General features: G+C 39.4%; 1 protein-coding gene across 1 annotated transcript in view; it reads left to right on the top strand.

Annotated features, from left to right (window-relative positions):
- Positions 1 to 20,429, top strand: part of NR3C1 (nuclear receptor subfamily 3 group C member 1) — a 70,469-nt gene that overhangs the window by 44,278 nt on the left and 5,762 nt on the right. Inside the window, exons 6-7 of the mRNA XM_070739349.1 lie at positions 14,167 to 14,445; positions 15,094 to 15,238. Coding sequence (XP_070595450.1) covers positions 14,167 to 14,445; positions 15,094 to 15,238 — 424 coding nt within the window. The remainder of the gene's footprint in view (positions 1 to 14,166; positions 14,446 to 15,093; positions 15,239 to 20,429) is intronic.

Below are 20,429 nucleotides of genomic sequence, written 5' to 3'. Positions count from 1 at the left end.
AGATTTTAGAGCAACTGGTCTGTAATCATTCAGTTCCTTGATGGTGGGCTTCTTCAGCACTGGGATGATAGTATAGTGTTTGAAGCAAGAAGGGACATAGCACATCTCTAGCGATTTATTGAAGATTCAGGTGAAGATGGGGACAGGTTGGTCAGCACAGACTTTTAAGCAAGAAGGATTTATCTTGTCTGGGCCTGGAGCTTTTCCTGGCTTTTGTCTTTGAAATAAGTCTTGCACTTCCTTTTCTGTTATCACTAGGGTTTGTGAGCCCAAAGGTATGTGATCAGTTGTAGGAAGCTTGACTGTTGTGGTGTATCTGAGATGGGGGTTGTGGAGAGAGGTGGCTGTAGTTCCTTTTCAAATCTGCAGTAAAACATGTCCAGATCATTTGCCAGTTGCTGATTTCCTTCAGCCTGGGAAGTGGCTTCCCATAACCATTAAGAGTTCCCCAATGCTTGTTGGTTCATTTGTTTACAATTTATTCTTTAGCTTCTTTTTGCTGCTATGATCTTCCTTGTTAGTACATTTCTAGCCTACAGCATTTTATAATCTTTTCTGTAGGCTTCCTCTTTGGAACGATGTAGCTGCTTAAGTTTAGCTGTGAACCAAGGTTTGTTATTGCTATATACAGTGGTACCTCGTCTTACGAACGCCTATTCTAATGAACTTTTTGAGATACAAACCCGGTGTTTAAGGGTTTTTTGCCTCTTCTTCCGAACTATTTTCACCTTACAAACCCAAGCCGCCGCTGCTGGGATGCCCCGCCTCCGGACTTACGTTGCCAGCTGAAGCACTGGGATTCCCCTGAGCCTCCTTTCGCTGGGAATCCCCGCCTCCGGATTTTTGTTGTCAGCCGAAGTGCCCATTCTTGTGCTGCTGGGATTTCTCTAAGGCTCCCCTCGCTGGGATTCAAAGCAGCGCCGGCAAAATTGAAGGGAATCCCAGGGAGGGGAGCCTCAGGGAAATCCCAGCAGCACAAGAACAGGCGCTTCGGCTGGCAGCGGAAGTCCAGAGGCGGGGATTCCCAGCGGCACAAGGCAAAACGGGTGAGTTTTGGGATTGCACACATTATTCACTTTTACATTGATTCCTATGGGAAACATTGTTTCATCTTACGAACTTTTCTACTTACGAATCTCATCATGGAATGAATTAAGTTCGTAAGACAAGATACCACTGTATTTGCAAGTTCCTGGTATTTAAAGAAGCTGATTTCCGATGTTACAGTATCTGTGAGTTCACCCAGGCCTGCAGAGGTATCTTCAAAAATATCCAAATCAGTGCAGTCAAAGCAAGCCCTGTAACATTAACTTTGCCTCTTCAATCTATGTCTTCACTAATTTAACTGTTGGTTTTGTGGGTTTAAGTCTTTGCCCGTAAACAGGTGCAAGGTGAATCATGCAATGATCAGAGTGTCCCACAGCTGCTCGTGGTAAAACGATAAGCATCTTTTATGGTCTAAAGTATTCTTGCCTGTAGTGGGAAATTTGACATGCTAAAAGTATTTGAATATTTGCTTGAATTTGAAAGAACAGAAAATATAGTTAATGACCCGATGATAGCATGGGCAAAGAATGTAGACCATAATATACACCTGGCTGACTTGGAGCGAACATGGAATATTACATAGTAAAATAACAAAATTGGTAGCATTTAAAGAGAACTGTTATAAAATGTTTTATAGATGGTATTTAGGTATTTAGCATCATCTAGATTGGCTAAAATATACCCAAATATAAATCCGACCTGTTGGAAACGTAAAAAAGACGTAGATACTTTCTTTCATATGCAAGGACTGAGTCGAATAACTGGGCAGAAAGAGGAACAGAAAGGGCATGGCTAGAAAAATCTGTCGACTCAGTCTATGTAGGAAGGAAGAGTCAACCCATGCTCTAGACTCTCCTGCAACCATCTGAGAAGGTGCATCTCAGTACACTCCTTTTATCTAATTTGTTATTAAACGCCAGTTGAGAACTCTGGAGTGGTACACTTTTGTAAAGTTACATTTGCTGAGTTGGCAGGAACTTTTCCAATTTAATCAGATCTAGAGATAGTAAGTGATCTATGCCTGTCCATTTGGAATATTCGGTATACTTTTCATGGGTCTAGAAATTGTAGTCGGTGCAAAAACTCCGTATGCTATCTCATTACCAACCTGTCCATTCATTGAGCACTGCAGAAGAGGCCCTTTTAAAAGATGACCCTGCTGCCTGAGACTTTTTAGCTAAAGGCATGATTGGGTTTGCAAAAAATAATGGTTATATGTTGGGATGTTTTTAGATGTGCAGTACTTTTATTCTGAAAAAAACTATGCAGCCATTATATGTTTTATATTTGAAATCTAATAGAAAATTATAATCTAGATTTCATCTGAAATAGTTATTTCCTGCAAGCCATTTTTATTTCTACCATTTCATATATCACTGTTTTGATTCTCTCTCTTTAAGGAATCTTATCAATCTCATCCAGGCATAACTTTCTTGTTTGCTCTCTATTGATTCTTCCTTCACAAACACACAGAGAAAGAGAGAGAGAGAGAGATTTGCAGTTCAATCCTCATACTCTCTTTCTCTATGAAAGCCACCATCACCACAACATCATGGTAATTAATGTTTATATTCAGTGTACATTCTTCTCCCTTTCATTATTAACCCTATCTCTTCTTCTCTTAGCACAGATATTTAAATATCCTATTCCTATTACATTCAAAGTTTAGTTTCTGCTGATAAACTCCTCCCATCTCAATTTTTATAATACTTGCTATCTACCTACCCTCATTTTTACACCTTTAAATTTCTCTATCCATTTCTCAATTTTAGTTAACATCTTTAGTTAACTCAGAGTACAAGACAATATATACATGCTCTAGTCCTTCATCATTTCTATATAAGTTGCTGTATTTACTTTTCTGTCAGACACAGTCACTACTGATCATAGCATGATTATACATGCACTCATATTACCAACAGTTACTTGCTTGTGAGATAGTAGCTATATAAATCTGATGGATGGATAAACAGACTTCTAATTTCACCAGATGTGTTCCTCAAACTGTACATTATCCATAAATACATCAAGGAGCCCAGGGCGTATCACATATTCTCATCTTCCTCCCTGCTCAGTGTTGGACCAGTTACTAGGTATTCCATTGATACTTACTGTATTTATGTCTTACTATATTGAACAATCATCCTCCAATTCCATACCCACATAACTGTTTACTCTGTACTCACTTTATCATAGATTTTCTCTTACTTGGCAAACATGCCTTCCCCCCCCCTCCCAGTCATACACTCTTTAGTGATTTGCTAAAGAGCAGAAGTTACATTTGATGCCCAGCATCATTATGTGCTTTATTTATTTATTTATTTATTTAGTTTACAAGTTTGCAAATTTTTCAAATGTGACTTTGAGTGACTAACGTCAGGTAAAGCAACAAACAAAAATGTAATGCATGCCCAAGGCCACTCACACCTCTACCTGATCAATTCCTCAAGAGATAAATTTTTGGTAGTTGTCATTTTTGGGACTCTTCTTGGTATTCAACATTCTGTCAGAGTTATTATCATGCAAAATAAAATGATCTTCTTGTAGATGCTTTATTCACTCCTACGACCTTTCCTCTTTTTTATAGACACAGTAATAACATTCTTAAAGACCACAGTGGCTAACATGATTAGGTGGCATGGGTGGGAAGCCCATGTTATAGAACCTAATCGTTGCTGTGGAACATGAAAGGGACCACAACGTAAGTGTCCCCTGGGCAATGGTGATGTCACTGGCTAATCTTGGAAGCACCTCAGTGCTTCTAACACGAGTGTGTTGACATTCTTTCTTTTGTCAAACACAGATACAGTTTTCAGCTATACATTAAACTAGTCAGAGACCCATTCCACCACTAGCTATATGCTTGTTTTATAGGTTATAAATAAATTATAGGATTGTATGTATTAAAATTAGTGATATTCATTCACCTCTAGTTCTTGGAAAATATATGCACCTATTACAGAAGGAAGACATTGAGAAATGTTATGCAAATTATAAGAAACACATCAGGCAAATTCAGGGCGTTGTTTTAGTTCTAGTATGAGTGGTTGGAATGGCAGAAGGAGGTAGCTCAAAAAAAATAGGCTGAGTAGATGCAATGTAGGGGATAATAGAATTTTATTTAAAAGATTTGTTTATTACCAACATTTGCCTCAGATTACATAGACTACACTATACACATTTGCCTCGGATTACATAGACTACAATATATACATTTGCCTTAGATTACATAGACAACACATAATACATTGTCATTGCATGGACAATATTGGATTCAAACAGTCTACATAATAGGGAACAGATGATGGAAAAATGCAATCCAGTTAGCAAAACCTCTTCCAATTTTGGAACAGACCATGAATTGTTAATGTCAAATGTATGGATTAAACTTGTTAATTAAATACAGTACAGTAGATGTGTCAGCAAGATACTCCATGGAGAATATAGACTACAAGAATTAAAAAATCAGTATTTTTGTTCTTACTAGCAATTTTTCTGCAAATGTGAGTCAACTTTTTCAGATCAACCAAGCATTGATTCATTGGTTGACCCAGGAATTGACCAACCAGCTTGTCACCTGAGCGGCTCACAGTTTCCCACTTTCTACTTCAGTAGTTTAACATCTCTCTCCCCCCCCCCCTCCCTCTCCCCCCACACATAGTATGCCTTTAAAATATGAAGGATAGGAGAGGAATCCAAAATTTCAAAGCAGAAAAGATCCAAGTTGCTTTTACAATGAGCTGTTTTCATAATCTGAATTGGACAGAGAACAAAAGCCTAGTGCAATAAAAAGATAAATAAGAAACAATAATATCAAAAATGTCAACAAATAATAATAAAGAGGATCAGAAAAATCACTTTCAAATTTTTGTATTAGTTTATCAAAGTATAAAATACAGAAATACAAAAGAAAAACATACAAAAAATTAAAATTAAAAATATTGAAGAGTAATCATGGGAGTTATCCAAAAGAGGCAAATGAGAATAAAGAAAAATAGAAAGATTAAAACCTTTTGCAGATAGGAGTATTGAATGTAAGTATCTTTTATAAATAGTGAAACAATATAGTCAGAGACCACATCTACTAGAAAGTGAAATATAATAAGCAGTGAGCCAGCTGTCAAATAGGAAGGTTGCAAGAATAGATGAAATTGCCCATTGAATAAAGTTACAAAAGAAAGAATAGTTGAACTGCCAGCAGTTTCATATTAACAAGGAACAAGACTGTGTGGCCTAACAACTGGGAAAATTCAGTGTGTACAGTTATACCAAAGAAGAAAGATGTAAGAAATAAATACATTACTGCACCATTATATTAATTCCTAACATAGGGAAACTTGTAAGATCTTAAATAATAGAACCAGATGTGAAAAAAGTAATTGTAAATTGTAAGCTGCCCACTTAGATGAGATGGACAATGTAGACCATGAGTGTCAAACTCACGACATCACATTGTTGTCATGTGACATTTTGCGATGTTTCATCCTGGAATGGGCATGGTCTGCATTTGACACACCTGGCCCATGGGTTTCCAGTTTAGCATCCCTGATATAGACATTTGATAACTAAATAATAAATGAACAGATTTCAGAAAATGTGGGACTGCCTTAGGTAACTTAACATGAATAATAGAGCATTACTTACTATAGCATGTCCCTGTCAAAGAAGCCAAAATGTTTTAAGACTAATGAGTGTGGCAGAATGCATTTACATTTTTTGTGAGGAATGTTTACAGTAAACAAGAAGCTACTATAAGTACTTAATTTGGAGAAATGGTTCAGATTAGGACTGGGAGTGAAACAAAGATGCATATTTTCCTCGTATTTATTTAACTTACAAAGAGAATAAATTAAAAGAATGGGATCAGAAGAAATTGCCAGAGGGAATAGAGAACTGCTGGTTTTTTAAAAAACAGTAAGAATGGGGATGTGCAGACACTATTTTGTTAGTTGAAAGTAATAAGACTGGAAAAACTTTGAAAAATCACAGTAATATTAAATGACAAAAAATAACATCATACTGTGTACTTAGTTACAATGTGGTCTACAACAAAGAAGAGAAGTAGGTACAGTACTGGCTTTAATTTTCTTGTCCTCAAGAATAAAGGAACTGCATGCTGGAAAGCATAGAAATTAATCTTAAAAGGAAGGCAATGACAAATTTAGACAAGATCATGAAAGTAAAATATTCCGAGAGATGAGAATAATTAAAAAATGATCTTTGCAGAAATAATGTACAATTGTGAAAGCTGGATGCAGAAATAGAATAAGAGAAAGAATTAGATACTTTCAAATTAAAAATCTGTATTTGGATAGTAAGAATACCATGGATGAAAAGAAAACGTTTGAGACTTCTGGTGAGGATGTCAAGATGGTACAGAGGGAAAAGGATGAGCTCCATCTTTTAACCTCTGATTTTTTGATTGGGGACCCTTCGATGGTATGCTGTGTTCAGAAGACTGCGCAAAATGGAGGAGAATCCCAGGGGATAGCGAGGTGGAAAGCAAATGCATGCTAGAATGAGGGAAATCCTCTTTAACCTGGCAAAAATGCAATTTGACATGGCAGACTTGAGACTGTGACAACCACATTAGTTTGGGAAGTGGAACAGTAAGTAGCAGTCTATGCTCATTTTGTTGGCAAGGACTTCCATATGGGCAAGAATTGAAATTATTGAACTGAGTAATTTGAATGATATTGGGCAAATGGAATGAAGCTCCAGCAAAAAAAATTTATCAGCAACTGAAAGAAAAGAGCCGAGATCTATTTGAAAATAGTATTGCCAAGAAGTAACAAGGCTAAAAGATATCAAAAGGGAGAGTGAAAGAGATATAAACGTAAGAAAATAGAGAACAGTAAAAAACGAATAGGAGAAGGGTGAAATCTACGTTGCAGCAAGAGAAATCAGAAAAGAGACGGGAGATCAGGAAGAACACAAAGGAGAAAGACAAAAAGTTTGGGAAGGACTAAAAGAATTGAAGGCCAACAGCTCATGCTGTGGGGAAAAGTATTAGATCAAGGAGACTTGTGTTAAAGAAAGGACAGCATTTTGAGTAATCCAGGGAAATAGGAGAGACGAGAGAAGATGGAGAAAATGGAGCCAGTGACTAAGCACAAAAACAGATAAAGGAGGAATGGATTGTGAAGTTGATAGCACAAAGAATATTGGAAGTTTAAGAGAATAAAAGACTTAAACAACAGAGTTGCTGAACTTTGAAAACCAAACTGACTGACTTATTGTATAGTGAGATCTTGGATTTTTTTCATTACTGTGATTTAAAACTGTTCTTCTATCAAGATCATACATATAAAATCCTTTATTTTTTTTACTAATTTTGTTATAATAGACTACTAAGGTATTATTATTATTATTATTATTATTATTATTATTATTATTTACATTATTAGATTAAGCTGGGAATCTATTTATTAAATTTAATTTAGTATGATTAATTTAAAGAATTTATAATACAAGTAATTTGGATACAGAAGAGAAAGACAATGTTTTTTTCTTGTTATGTTATAATACATGGTATATTTGTAGATTAATTTATAGATATAGCAAATTATAAAAGGCTGAAAGTTAAAAACTGGGATGAAAAATGGTAAATGTTAATCTGGGAAAGAATTTATGCAATTTTAGGAGAACAAAATAGAATTTTAAAAGAAATGACAAGCACTACCACTACAATGTTAAGAACAGGGAAGAAATTGATACCTATTCAGATGAGAACAGTAGCTTCACCAGGATGCCAGAAACCAATAAAAGAGATGCTACCCATAGAAAAAACGAGTGTGAATTTGACCCTTCAAACAATGTAACACACCCTTCAAATGAGGGGTCTCAAACTCAATTTACCCGAGGGGGGGTGGGTTCTGGAGGTAGAGTCTGGGTGAGGCTGGGCCGCATCAGGTTTTCCACAAGAAAAGCTCTTACAAAAACATCCCAATGTTATCAAATGTCTTTATTTTTTCATCTTATTTTGTGTTTAAAAGATATTCAAAAAATTATGATTTTGCAGTCTAATCTATCTATAAATTTAAAAAATTGCACACAGCCGGGGGGGGGGCATTTCTGAGCAAAACAAACAAGCATTAGTTTTTTCATATCAGTTTTCATTGTGTTCAGAAATGTTCAAATTAGTATACTAGTGAAAAAACAATTCAAAAAAACACTTCCAGTAGCTTTCGTTTTCTCTCTATCTTTTTTACTCCCTACCTTTCTCTCTCTTTCTCTCTCTCTCTCTCCCTCTTTCTCTCTCTCTCTCTTCATTCTTCCTCTCTTTCTTTCTCTCTCTCTCTCTCTGTCCCTCTTTCTTTCTCTCTTTTCCTTCCTCTCTCCTTTTTTCTATAAATCAGAGGTCTCCAATCTTGGCCACTTTAAGACTTGTGGACTTCAACTCCCAGAATTCCTCAGCCAGCATAGCTGAGGAATAGCCATAGCATAGCTGATTGGAGAATTCTGGGAGTTGAAGTCAGTGCAGCCAAGGTTGAGAGACACCCCACCCTCCCTATAAAGCCCTTCATGGCACCGGACCAGAATATCTTCGGGACCGCCTCCTGCCGCACGAATCCCAGCGACCGGTTAGGTCCCACAGAGTTGGCCTTCTCCGGGTCCCGTCGACTAAACAATGTCGTCTGGCGGGACCCAGGGGAAGAGCCTTCTCTGTGGGGGCCCCGACCCTCTGGAACCAGCTCCCCCCTGAGATTAGGATTGCCCCCACCCTCCCTGCCTTTCGTAAACTCCTTAAGACCCACCTTTGCCGTCAGGCATGGGGGAACTAAAACACCTCCCCCTTGCCCATGTTGTTCTGTTGATTGATTGACTGTGTGCCTGTTTTTTATATATACTGTTTTTATGAGATTATTAATTTAAATTGTAACTAGATGGGCGGGCATTGGATTTGGTATTATGTACTGTACTGTTTTTTTTAATTATTGTTGTGAGCCGCCCCGAGTTTGCGGAGAGGGGCGGCATATAAATCCAATAAACCTAAACCTAAACACCCCACCCCGCCTTTCCGTTCACCGGTTGGACCCACCTCCTTCGCCTGGAAAAGCCGAAGATGCGGGAAGACGGGGTGGAGAGCCCGAGCCGCAGGCCTCACTTAATGCAGCAGCGCTGGCCACAATGAGGCACGTTGGGGCACCGGTGGTGGCAGCAACCTGCAGGGTGAAAAGAGAAGTGGGCTTCACGACTGAGGAAGAGGAACCATGGCACACTTTCTGCCCAAAAAGCCCACCTTGTGCAAGCGCCCTCGAGTCGGCCACTCACTTAACAGGAAACAGAGGAGCGGTGTGGGTGGCTTTCCCGAGGCTGCTTGCTTTGCCAATCTGGGGTTGCCCCCACCCCCTGGTCACTTTACATTCGGGCCACACTAACATTACACTTTGATATTGAGGTGGGGGCCGCAAACTATTGTCCTGTGGACTGCAGTTGTCCCGCGGGCCGCGAGTTTGAGACCCCTGCTTCAAATGATACAGGAGACTATTAAAAAGCTCCAGGAGACAATGGCAAAAGGACATTGAGGACTTCAGAACTGATATATAAAATCTGAAAAATAAAGTAGGCTCATCCAAGAGATGATACAGCAAAATAAACAGAAAATACATTCGGGGGAATTTAAAGTAGAACAAATGGATAAGAAAATAGATCAAAAAATGATGGGAAAAAATAGAGATCTTGAGAGTTTGCTGATTCACATTGAATTGGATTGAATCTCAAAGAACTACTAGAACAAGGAGAGTTTGGGACACGTGATAATTGGGAATAATGGAGAAAGAATTACATCTACACTCAATAAATGTGAATGAGTTGAATGATTTGGTGGAAAGGATTTTTTTTTTACAAAATTGGTGAAGCAAAATGTGGGTATTATATGTCTCCAGGAGGTTCATTTACAAAAACAAAATCAGAAATATTTGGAATGTAAGAAATTAGGTTAATTGTTTGTAGCATTGGCTGAAAAAAAGAGAGAGGTGGCGATATATCTGAGGAATGAAATGAAAGCAAATGTAATTTATGCGAATAAATTTAATTTATTCGAAAGGAAGGATATTAATTCTGGAATTAATAATGGGAGGAATGAAAATGTTGGTAAATATATATGCTCCAAATAAAAACCAAAGAGATTTTTACAAAAAAATTAATGAGAAAATTATATAAATAAATCGTAAAAATATATGCATTGTAGGAGATTATACTCTACAGGTATAATTATAGATTAGTGGCCATATATGCAAATTCAATCATGATACAAAATAAGATAAAGAATATGGATTTGAAACAGTTCTTCAACAATTAGATGAAATATTGATTGGACCAGATGAAAAATTAATTACAAAAAATTATAATATTTATTAGAATTTGACAGAGTAAAAAATATAGTGAAAGGAATCATGATAGCATGGGCAAAAAATATTGAGCATAGTATAGAATTGGAAGAATGAGGGTAAGTCTAGAATAGGAATTACAAAATAACTAAATGGGCAAATTGTAAAGAGAACCAGTACAAAATGCTTCATTGATGGTATATGGTACCCAATAGATTGGCAAAGATTTATCCAAATCTGTAACCAAACTGTTGGAAATGTGGCTATATGGAAGAAATGATACGATTGGATTGAGGATAGGAAAAAAGAGAGAGAGAGACAAATCTCAAAGGGAAGTAAAATATGTAACTGAATGTATGGAATATATTTGGATTTAAATGAAAGACATGTAAATAGTTTGTGAATGCAATGTTAAGTTAACAATATGTAACAATAAGTAAATAATATGTAAATGAGCAGTCATGTATAAATTATGTGTACTGTATTTGTAAAAAAAGAAAATTACAGTAAAAATCTATTTTTTAAAGAAGAAAACTCGTTTCAGTCAGCCCTAAATAATAATAAAGACCAAGTCTTCTATGTAAGAAAAAACTTGGTGCCTTAAATTTGCACCATAACCAAATGATAAAGTGGGGGAATGCAATTGCCAGATCTGAGGCAAAACAACATTGACTCTGAATAAAGTGGGTGTATGCCATCAGAGAGCTTACTGAAATATTTTTGTAAGAAATTCAATATATTACTGAAGAGAGGTCAAGTTGTCGGTCATATTCTCCATACTGAATGAGCGGGTCCAACAGTCACGTGGGTTGCTCGCTGTCCAATCCGCAGAGGACCGAGCCTAGTCTTTAAAAAGCCTACTGGATCCGCCCCTTCCCCAGAATTCGCTCGGTCCTGCGATCCAGCGGGACATGTGGTGGCTCGCTCCTCTCTAAAACACCTTCTTCGTTCCTTCTGCAATCAGATAAGTAAAATTTCCATTTACCTTTTTACTTTAAGCTTGCCTGGTTTTCACGCCAGCCTTACTGGGCTCTTAGGACTGTGGTCGGAACAGTGATGAGGCGTGCCGAATTGCTGTTCCCCGATCTCTGGAACGGTAACAGAAGCCATTGGAGATCCCTGGCATGAAGACGAGCCCATGGGATAATACTAATGCAGGACACCATCTTTCCCAGTAGGGAAGACAGGGTAACGATGGAAATCCTTTTCTGAGACCTTATCCGGGAGATAAGCTCCTTGATACTGGTTTTTCTCTCAGTAGAGAGAAAGACCTGAGACAGATCTGAATTTATGATAGCTCCCAGATGTTGAATAGGTGATACTGATCGCTCCTCACTGGCCACGCCGGCCTTGGTTCATGGACCTACAGCGTCCGTCCGTCCAGGACCCCTGGCAACTCCCCATTTTGGAGGATATGTTGCGGCAGGGGGCCTCTCACCATCCAGATCCGGAGTGGTTCCACCTCACCGTTTGGCTATTATCCGGCGCGACCTAGATCTATGAGGCTACGACCCGGACAGTGTAGAAATAATCCTGAAAGCCAGGAGAGTCTCCACCAATAGAATTTACGACCACACCTGGTCCAGGTTTCACCAATTTTGCTCACAGGAAGGCCTATCCCCTCTGTGCATTCCCATTCACAGAATCGTGATGAAAGGTTTCCATCAAGGCCTCAACTAGCACCATTCGCTGTCATCTAGCAGCTCTATCTTCGGTCCTAGCAGGACCCCGCAGACAACCACTCCATTCTTTCCCGGAAATTCAAGAATTTTTAAGAGGCATTTCGAACCTCAGGCCTTCCAAGGTTCACAGATACCCGTCCTGGGACCTACCACGGGTTCTCCACTCCCTCACTCAGGCACCATACGAACCCCTAAGGTCAGCATCCTTCAGGTACCTATCTTACAAGGTAGCATTCCTGGTGGCGATAGCATCTACCCGACACATTTCAGAATTGGCAGCCCTATCCATTCGCCAGGATCTATGCCAGTTCCATACGGACAGAGTTCTGCGCCTGGACCCCACAGGTCAGTTCCATGTTCCACAGATCCCAGGACATTGCGTTGTCTTCATTTTGTTCCAATCAAAACCATCAGCTTGCGGTCAGATGGCATACCTTAGATCTCACCAGAGCGCTGAGAATCTATATCCAACGGACAAGACCCATCCAAAGGTCAGAAGTCCTATTCGTAGCCTACTATCCCAGATCCCTGGGTTCCAAGGTATCCTTAACCGTAATAGGCCATTGGATCCGAGGGACTATCTCAAAGGCTTATGAGTCAGCTTCCCTCAGCGTACCCAGAGGTATCACAGCACACTCCACAAGAAGTGCAGCCACATCAACAGCTTGGGCAACTCAGGCCCCCTTGGAAGAAGTCTGCAAGGCGGCCACTTGGGCCTTATCTAATTCCTTCATAAGGCATTATAAAATTGTCTCTTACGCTTCAGTAGATGCTGCCTTTGGAAGAAGAGTCCTCCAATCCCTTATCTCTCATGATAGCCAACTAATACCTCCCTAGGGACTCATCTGTTGGGTATGTTCCACGTGACTACTGGACCCACTCATTCAGTACGGAGAATAGGCGTTGATCGCTTACCTGAATGCCTCTTCTCATATGCTGAGCGGGTACAGTAGTCACTTCCCTCCCTTTTTCTATTCTAACTGTAGTTATCGAATAAATAAATAAAATAAATAAATAAACCTGTAATTTTTTCCTATCATGAGAGTTGAGCACTATTTGAGCCACCACTCTTGAGCCTAAGTCTACGGCTTCGCGAATTCTGGGGAAGGGGCGGATTCAGCAGGCTTTTTAAAGACTAGGCTCGGTTCTCTGCGGATTGGACAGCGAGCAACCCACGTGACTGTTGTACCCACTCAGCATACGAGAAGAGGCGTTCAGGTAAGCGATCAACGCCTATTTTCATGTAGAGAGCTGAACCTGAATGAGTGGAATCTAACTAATAGATAGTAGCCATGATGATTGGACCTTTTGTACTTTAAACTCTTGGTATTACAACATAAATAGGTCCTTTTACAATGAATAATAACAGGAACTACATAAAGACCATCTCTTTGCTTTTTGTATGTGTTGCTTGGCAGATCACCAGGTAGAGGAAATAATTAGATCCGGGAAATGTGTATACACGAAGTTGTGATTCTTGTGATATAATTTACCTCACCACCATATATAGAAAATTGGATCTCATGCTTTGCTATCTAACTGTCTAGTGAGAGATAGCTGTTTTGTGCATTAATATTCTGTTTTTAGGATTACATGCATAAAAAGCGAAACGTCATACTGATGAAATAATGCTTTACAAATTACAGGCCACTATTTGTGAGGCAATAATTTAAGCAGTATATCTAGCACATTTTATCCATGGTTTAAATAAAGTATTATGAATTGACATGGAAAATTTACACTTTTGGTCCAACTGTACAGCAGTCAGTTTCAGTTTTACAGTATATCATTCATGTTTCAAAATTTTATTATGCAATTAAATATGCCCAGTTCTACAGCATATATATTGCTCGATTATTCTGTCTCTTACATTTTGTTTCATAATTATTTACTATTAGAAGAACTTATTGAATGCTGGAAACAAAATATTTTTTTCTTGCTTCGTTAATTCTCCCCATGCAATGTTTCTTTTCAAATATAATTGCTGGTTTCATCTTTTGTTCATGCAAATAAAATTTTAAGTCAATTGAATGTCCGTGGTGTTGAAACAGAATATTTTGTATGGTTTTGCTTTTATAAAATTTTCTTTTCTAATATCATTCTAGCACGAAAGACAAAAAAGAAAATAAAAGGAATTCAACAATCCAGCGTGCCTGCAGGAAGGGATACTGCTGAAAATCCCACAAACAAAGCTATAGTTCCTGCCACACTGCCACAGCTGACTCCTACCCTAGTTTCCCTACTGGAAGTCATTGAGCCAGAAGTGATGTTTTCAGGCTATGACAGCACAGTACCAGACACAACTTGGCGTATAATGTCAACTCTCAATATGTTAGGTGGAAGACAAGTGGTCGCTGCAGTGAAATGGGCAAAGGCAATACCAGGTAAAGTGATATGATCCCTAATATAGAGTTCAAGGGGGAGTGGGGAAAGAAATGACTTTATTTGTTTTTGGCATAGTTTGCATTATCTTAAAGATAATCTGTGGGAACTATAAAATAACTCCTCTTTCTTTCCTTTTTTCTCCCAAGAAATCAAATAAATAATTGCTCTTATTTAAAAGGCTGAATTGACTCTTTTCCTATTCAGTGGACATTTGAGATTAGGCAAAGGACAGCAGGTCCCCCACTCTTGGTTTTTAAACAATCCTTTAAACGAAGTAATTTCTCAAGAAGCCACTAGGAATATGAAAACAATACTTTGGGTAATAGCAATAGCAGTAGCATTTAGACTTACATACCGCTTCATAGTGCTTTTATAGCCCTCTCTAAGCAGTTTACAGAATCAGCCTATTGCCCCCAACAATCTGGGTCCTCATTTTACCCACTTCAGAAGGATGGAAGGCTGAGTCAACCTTGAGCCCTTGGTGAGATTTGAACTGCTGAACTACAGCTAGCAGTTAGCTGAAGTCACCTGCAGTGCTGCACCCTAACCACTGTGCCACTCTGGCGGTAGTATAATAAGTATAGTAGTATAACTGAAGCAGTACTTCAATTATAATGTTCAGAGGATCCACTTTTATTTTTAAACAGGCTTCAGAAACTTGCATCTAGATGATCAGATGACTTTACTGCAGTATTCGTGGATGTTTCTGATGGCTTTTGCTCTAGGATGGAGATCATATAAACAGTCTAATGGTAGTCTACTGTGTTTTGCTCCCGATTTGATCATTAATGAGTAAGTAATACAATATCAATAAAAATACTTCTAATCCCTGGCCATTTTTCAGAATTTGGTCAATAACAACCTGGATTTGGCTTCTGACATCGGTGATTATTACTTTGACATGTAGTTTTGTTCTATGTTTTGATGAAATTTGGAGACAGAACCTTGAGCTTTATCTTAATAGTGTGTGAGGTAACTGCAATTGTCTGACAGTTTGGGTCTTCTTGATCTTGGTCTTTTTGGGGGGAGCGGTGAGATGTCACATAAAATAGCTATACAACCTAAACCATGAAGGTAAGGGAAAGAAATATTGTCATTTATGTTTTTGTCACTTTCAATTTGGAGCTTCTGTCACCCCTTATTTGGATGACAAAAAGCTTCTCCACCATTGGATCAGGTTGCTGCACTAGTTAATCGTGATGTGATGATTAGATGTGAATTTTATGGGATCATTCCAGGCACATTATGATGCATTATTGCATTTGTTTCAATGTGTTACTATTTTTGTTCTGTTAACTGTTAGCACCTACATTCTTGTGTCAATTGGGTAGTTTTGTACACAAAAAATACAGATAATCCTCATTTAGCAAGTATAGGTAGCTACTGTTCACATTTACAACAGTAATAAATAGCAATTAAACATATTTTTCAGACTAATGAGTGCATTTGCTATAACAAAAGCCTTCAGTACCAAACTGATTAAGGTCTGGTCAGTTTCAAGCAGCTGTTGTAAACCTACTATTCTAGTCAGTTCATTACATTCACAAAGCTGAGCTTGTTGTTAGCACATTTTAGGGAAGCACTATGCTCTGGAGAAAAGAAGTTCAAGAAGAGAGAGCTTGTTTAAGAAATCTGCTCTGCAAGGAGTTAAAGGGGGCAGGTTGGGTTAGGCATGAGACACTGAACAAGATAACTTTATCTGAATGGGATGGCGGGAACCAGTAATTTTAATAGCTTCTCTCTCTCTCTCTCTCTCTCTCTCTCTCTCTCTCTCTCTCTCTCTCTCTCTCACTCACTCTCACTCTCTCACACACACACACAATTCACTTAGTGACCATTACTAAGGGAGGACTTTCTGTATAGAAACACATATGTATAATGTATGTGTATGTATATACTTTTCTCTCCTCTGCATATCAGTAGCTTCTCATCCTGCAGTGGCATTCAATGAGGCACATTCCCTCCTATGGAAGCATGGAGAAAAAAAATTTGCCCAGATGCCTCTGTGACATGTTTGCCCAATAATTCACTAATAAAATTGTTCTACAGTGATCCCCCGGTTATTGCGTCCCCGACCATTGCGAACAGGGTAATTTGCGATTTTTGAACCCGGAAATCAGAACACCATCTGCGCATGCGTGCCCTTTTTTTCTATGGGCACGCATGCGTAGATGGCGCCGGGCAGATCAGCTGCTCGGCGGCTTCCCTAGGTCTTCCCCCTCTTGGCCGGCATCAGCGAGGAGTTTCCCCACCACCGCCCACGCAAACTCCTCGCTGCTGCCGCTTCGCTCGGGCCGCTTCCCAGCTGAGTACTCAGCTGGGAAGCGGCCCGAGCGAACGGCTTGTCCGCAGCCTGCCTGCCCGCGCGCCCGCGGCTTGCGCGCCCTTCTCCCGCCCACGCCGTTCGCTCGGGCCGCTTCCCAACTGAGCCCTCAAGCCAAGCGCAGAAGTTCGCCTTTGGCGCTTGGCTTGAGGGCTCAGTTGGGAAGGCGCGCGGGTGTTTTAAAACGTCCCCGCCGACATACCCAAACCCGGGTTGGGGGTTCGGGGGGGTGCTAGCGAGCCCCCCATGTTGGCAGGGACGTTTTAAAACACCCGCGCGCCTTCCCAACTGAGCCCTCAAGCCAAGCGCAGAAGTTCGCCTTTGGCGCTTGGCTTGAGGGCTCAGTTGGGAAGGCGCGCGGGTGTTTTAAAACGTCCCCGCCAACATGGGGGGCTCGCTAGCACACCCCAAAACCCAGGTTGGGGGTTCGGGGGGGTGCTAGCGAGCCCCCCATGTCGGCGGGGATGTTTTAAAACATCCGCGCGCCTTCCCAACTGAGCCCTCAAGCCAAGCGCAGAAGTTCGCCTTTGGCGCTTGGCTTGAGGGCTCAGTTGGGAAGGTGCGCGGGTGTTTTAAAACGTCCCCGCCGACATGGGGGGCTCGCTAGCACACCCCCAAACCCGGGTTGGGGGTTCGGGGGGGTGCTAGTGAGCCCCCCATGTCGGCGGGGACGTTTTAAAACACCCGCACGGCTTTCCAATGAGTCCCGAAGACAAACGCGGAAGTTTGATGTTTGTCTTCGGGACTCATTGGAAAGCCGCGCGGGTGTTTTAAAACGTCGCCGCCGACATGGGGGGCTCGCTAGCACCCCCCCGAACCCCCAACCCGGGTTAGGGGGGGTTCTAGCGAGCCCCCCATGTCGGCGGCGACGTTTTAAAACAGCCGCGCAGCCCCCAATCTTCGGCTCCTCGCTAGCGCTGCGGAAGTAAAAACACCATCTGCACATGCGCAGATGGTGTTTTTACTTCCGCAGCGCTACTTCGCGAAAACCCGCTCGTTGCGGGGGGTCCTGGAACGGAACCCTCGCAACGAGCGGGGGATCACTGTAATTCACTTGAGTTTTATTTCTTTATGGAAAAATTCTGAGATGGTAATTGGGAAATATCTTGCCATGTGCAATGGGATTTATTTCAGCCTATGAATTTGATTGAAGTGGATGGAGTGCCCTTTAAATAAGCTCAACCTCCTGTTTTGCTAGTTCCAAGCCCCTACAAAGCTTTTTCAACAGGTCATTTTTGAAGAGTACTCAGAACCTACAACTGGCTCAAAATGTAGCAGTCTCTATGCTTGCAGATAATAGCTACAACTGCTAGAGGGAGGTTTTGCAGTCTTGGGTATTAAGGAATTTGCTCTTCCTCAAGTTCTAAAAATTATTTTGGACATCTGTATAGTCTTTAAAAAGAACAAATTAAAAAAACCATTGAAATGGGATGCGGGGGAAACTCCTTGAAAATATTGAGTGAAACTAAAATTAACAGATTCATCCACATCTACAGTAGACATATTTATCCTACTTTAACATATTTGAGCTGTTGTGCTTATTGTAAAAGTATTAAATTTCCATGCCTTTCCTCAATAAATTTGCTTTCTAAATCACATAATAAATAACATTTAATATAATTATTAGTAGCACCTTTATTATGGATGATCAAAACAGAGAAATAGAGTATGGTGGTTTAGGAATGTTAGAAAGTTAAAAAAATTGTTTTAAAACAGAAATAACCTACAGATCTTTGTTTATTTGACTGACTTTGCTTTCAACCCAGGCAAGCACTCAAGGCAGCAAACAAAATTTAAAAACGAAAAACAAAGCAGTAAATGTTAAATAGTACTTATAGTAAAATAATAAAAATGGAAAGTTCCTAAACATATTGTATGTTCTGTGGTGTCTTAATCTATTGTGAAAACAGTTGCATTCTTGATGCTAGGTTTTTCATGGTAACATCAAGCTTTACAGTTCTAGACTGCATTAAAATAATAATAATAATATAATAATAATAATAATAATAATAATAATAATTTATTAGATTTGTATGCCGCCCCTCTCCGAGGACTCGGAGAGGCTCACAACAGCAATAGTAATACAGTAGAATACAAATCCAATATAAAACTATATTAAAAAGCCATTATTATTAAAAAACCCTAGCAATTCTAAAACAGTCACAGGATAGAATGATAGACTCAAGATCACATGAAATGTTAATACCACTTTATAAGGCCTTTGTAAGGCCACACTTGGAATACTGCATTCAGTTTTGGTTGCCACGATGCAAAAAGGATGTTGAGACTCTAGAAAAAGTACAGAGAAGAGCAACAAAGATGATTAGGGAACTGGAAGCTAAAACATATGAAGAATGGTTGCAGGAACTAGGTATGTTTAGTTTAGAACAATTAATCCATGCAACAGTTTGCCTCTAGAAGTTGTGAATACTCCAACACTAGAAGTTTTTAATATGATATTGGATAACCATTATTTATTTATTTATTTATTAGAGTTGAAAGGGAATCTTGCAGGTCATCAAGTACAACCCCCTGCTTAAGCAGGAAGCCCTACACCTCCCCAGCCAGATGGCAGTCCAATCTCCTCTTGAATATGTTAAGAGTTAAGAGTTCCATTTGTCTGAAGTGGTGTAGGGTTTCCTGCCTAAGCAAGGGGTTGGACTAGAAGACTTCTAAGGTCCCTTCTGACTCTGTTATTTATTCTATTCTATTCCGTTCCGTTCTGTTCTAATGAATATGATCGGGGACTAGAAATGTATGAAGATAGATCAAAGTATTAGAATATTTGTTTTTAATTCATTCCTGAGTGCAGGATATACAATTTATGAGAATGTGAATTTCAATTGATCGGTAGAAGATACTTCTTAACTATAAGATACAGTAGTTCAAGAATAGAACCAATTATTTAGGGATGTAGTTTCCCTTTGCAGGAGATAATCAGGGAGAGGCTAGATAAGCATCTACTGAATTCCTGGTGTTAATCAAAATAGCAGGCTGCTTCACTGTTTAAGAATTTTCATAGTCCAGGTATACTTTCTAATTTCAAGTTTGCATGTCCTTCTATAATGTTTCTAGCTATTGATTCTTATCCTGCCCAAAGGAAAATAAACCAGCATTCTCCTTCCAAGTATTGCAAGACTGCTATCATATATTAACTTGGCCTTTTTTAATATAACTACATCTTTTAACCAACATCCTTTATAGCATTTATTCTCCAAACACCTCACTATCATTTTTTTTTCCTTTTTTGAGTTTCTCAACATTCTTTTTTGTATTGTGGCAACCAGAACTGACTGAGAATGGAACAGTCATTTCACACAATCTTGGCATTATATTTCTGTTTCATTAGATGCCCATCCTTTACTCTCTTTTTAATTGTTGTTTGTTTTGGGCCTTGACTAGAACAAGGTGTCTATTGAAAATATTCTTCCTAATTTTGGTAAAGTTCAGCCCATCTCTCACCAAAAGCCTTTTCTGTTGATAGTGTAGATGATTGTCTAGAAATATGACGGTTTCTTACTGACACCAATCAGATTGACATCCAGAAGCCTCTGTTCCATTCTTGGGCCATGATCTTCAGTAGGATTAAAATACCTCTGGAACTCCAAATTCTTTTTTCTTCCTGCCTAGCTCCTTATAGTCTCTTGATAATATTTCCAG

This window comes from Erythrolamprus reginae, chromosome 2 (genome assembly GCF_031021105.1).
Source record: "Erythrolamprus reginae isolate rEryReg1 chromosome 2, rEryReg1.hap1, whole genome shotgun sequence".
NCBI lineage: Eukaryota > Metazoa > Chordata > Lepidosauria > Squamata > Dipsadidae > Erythrolamprus > Erythrolamprus reginae.
The sequence above is the reverse complement of the archived record's forward strand: the minus strand, read 5'-3'. Positions and strand labels throughout refer to the sequence as shown.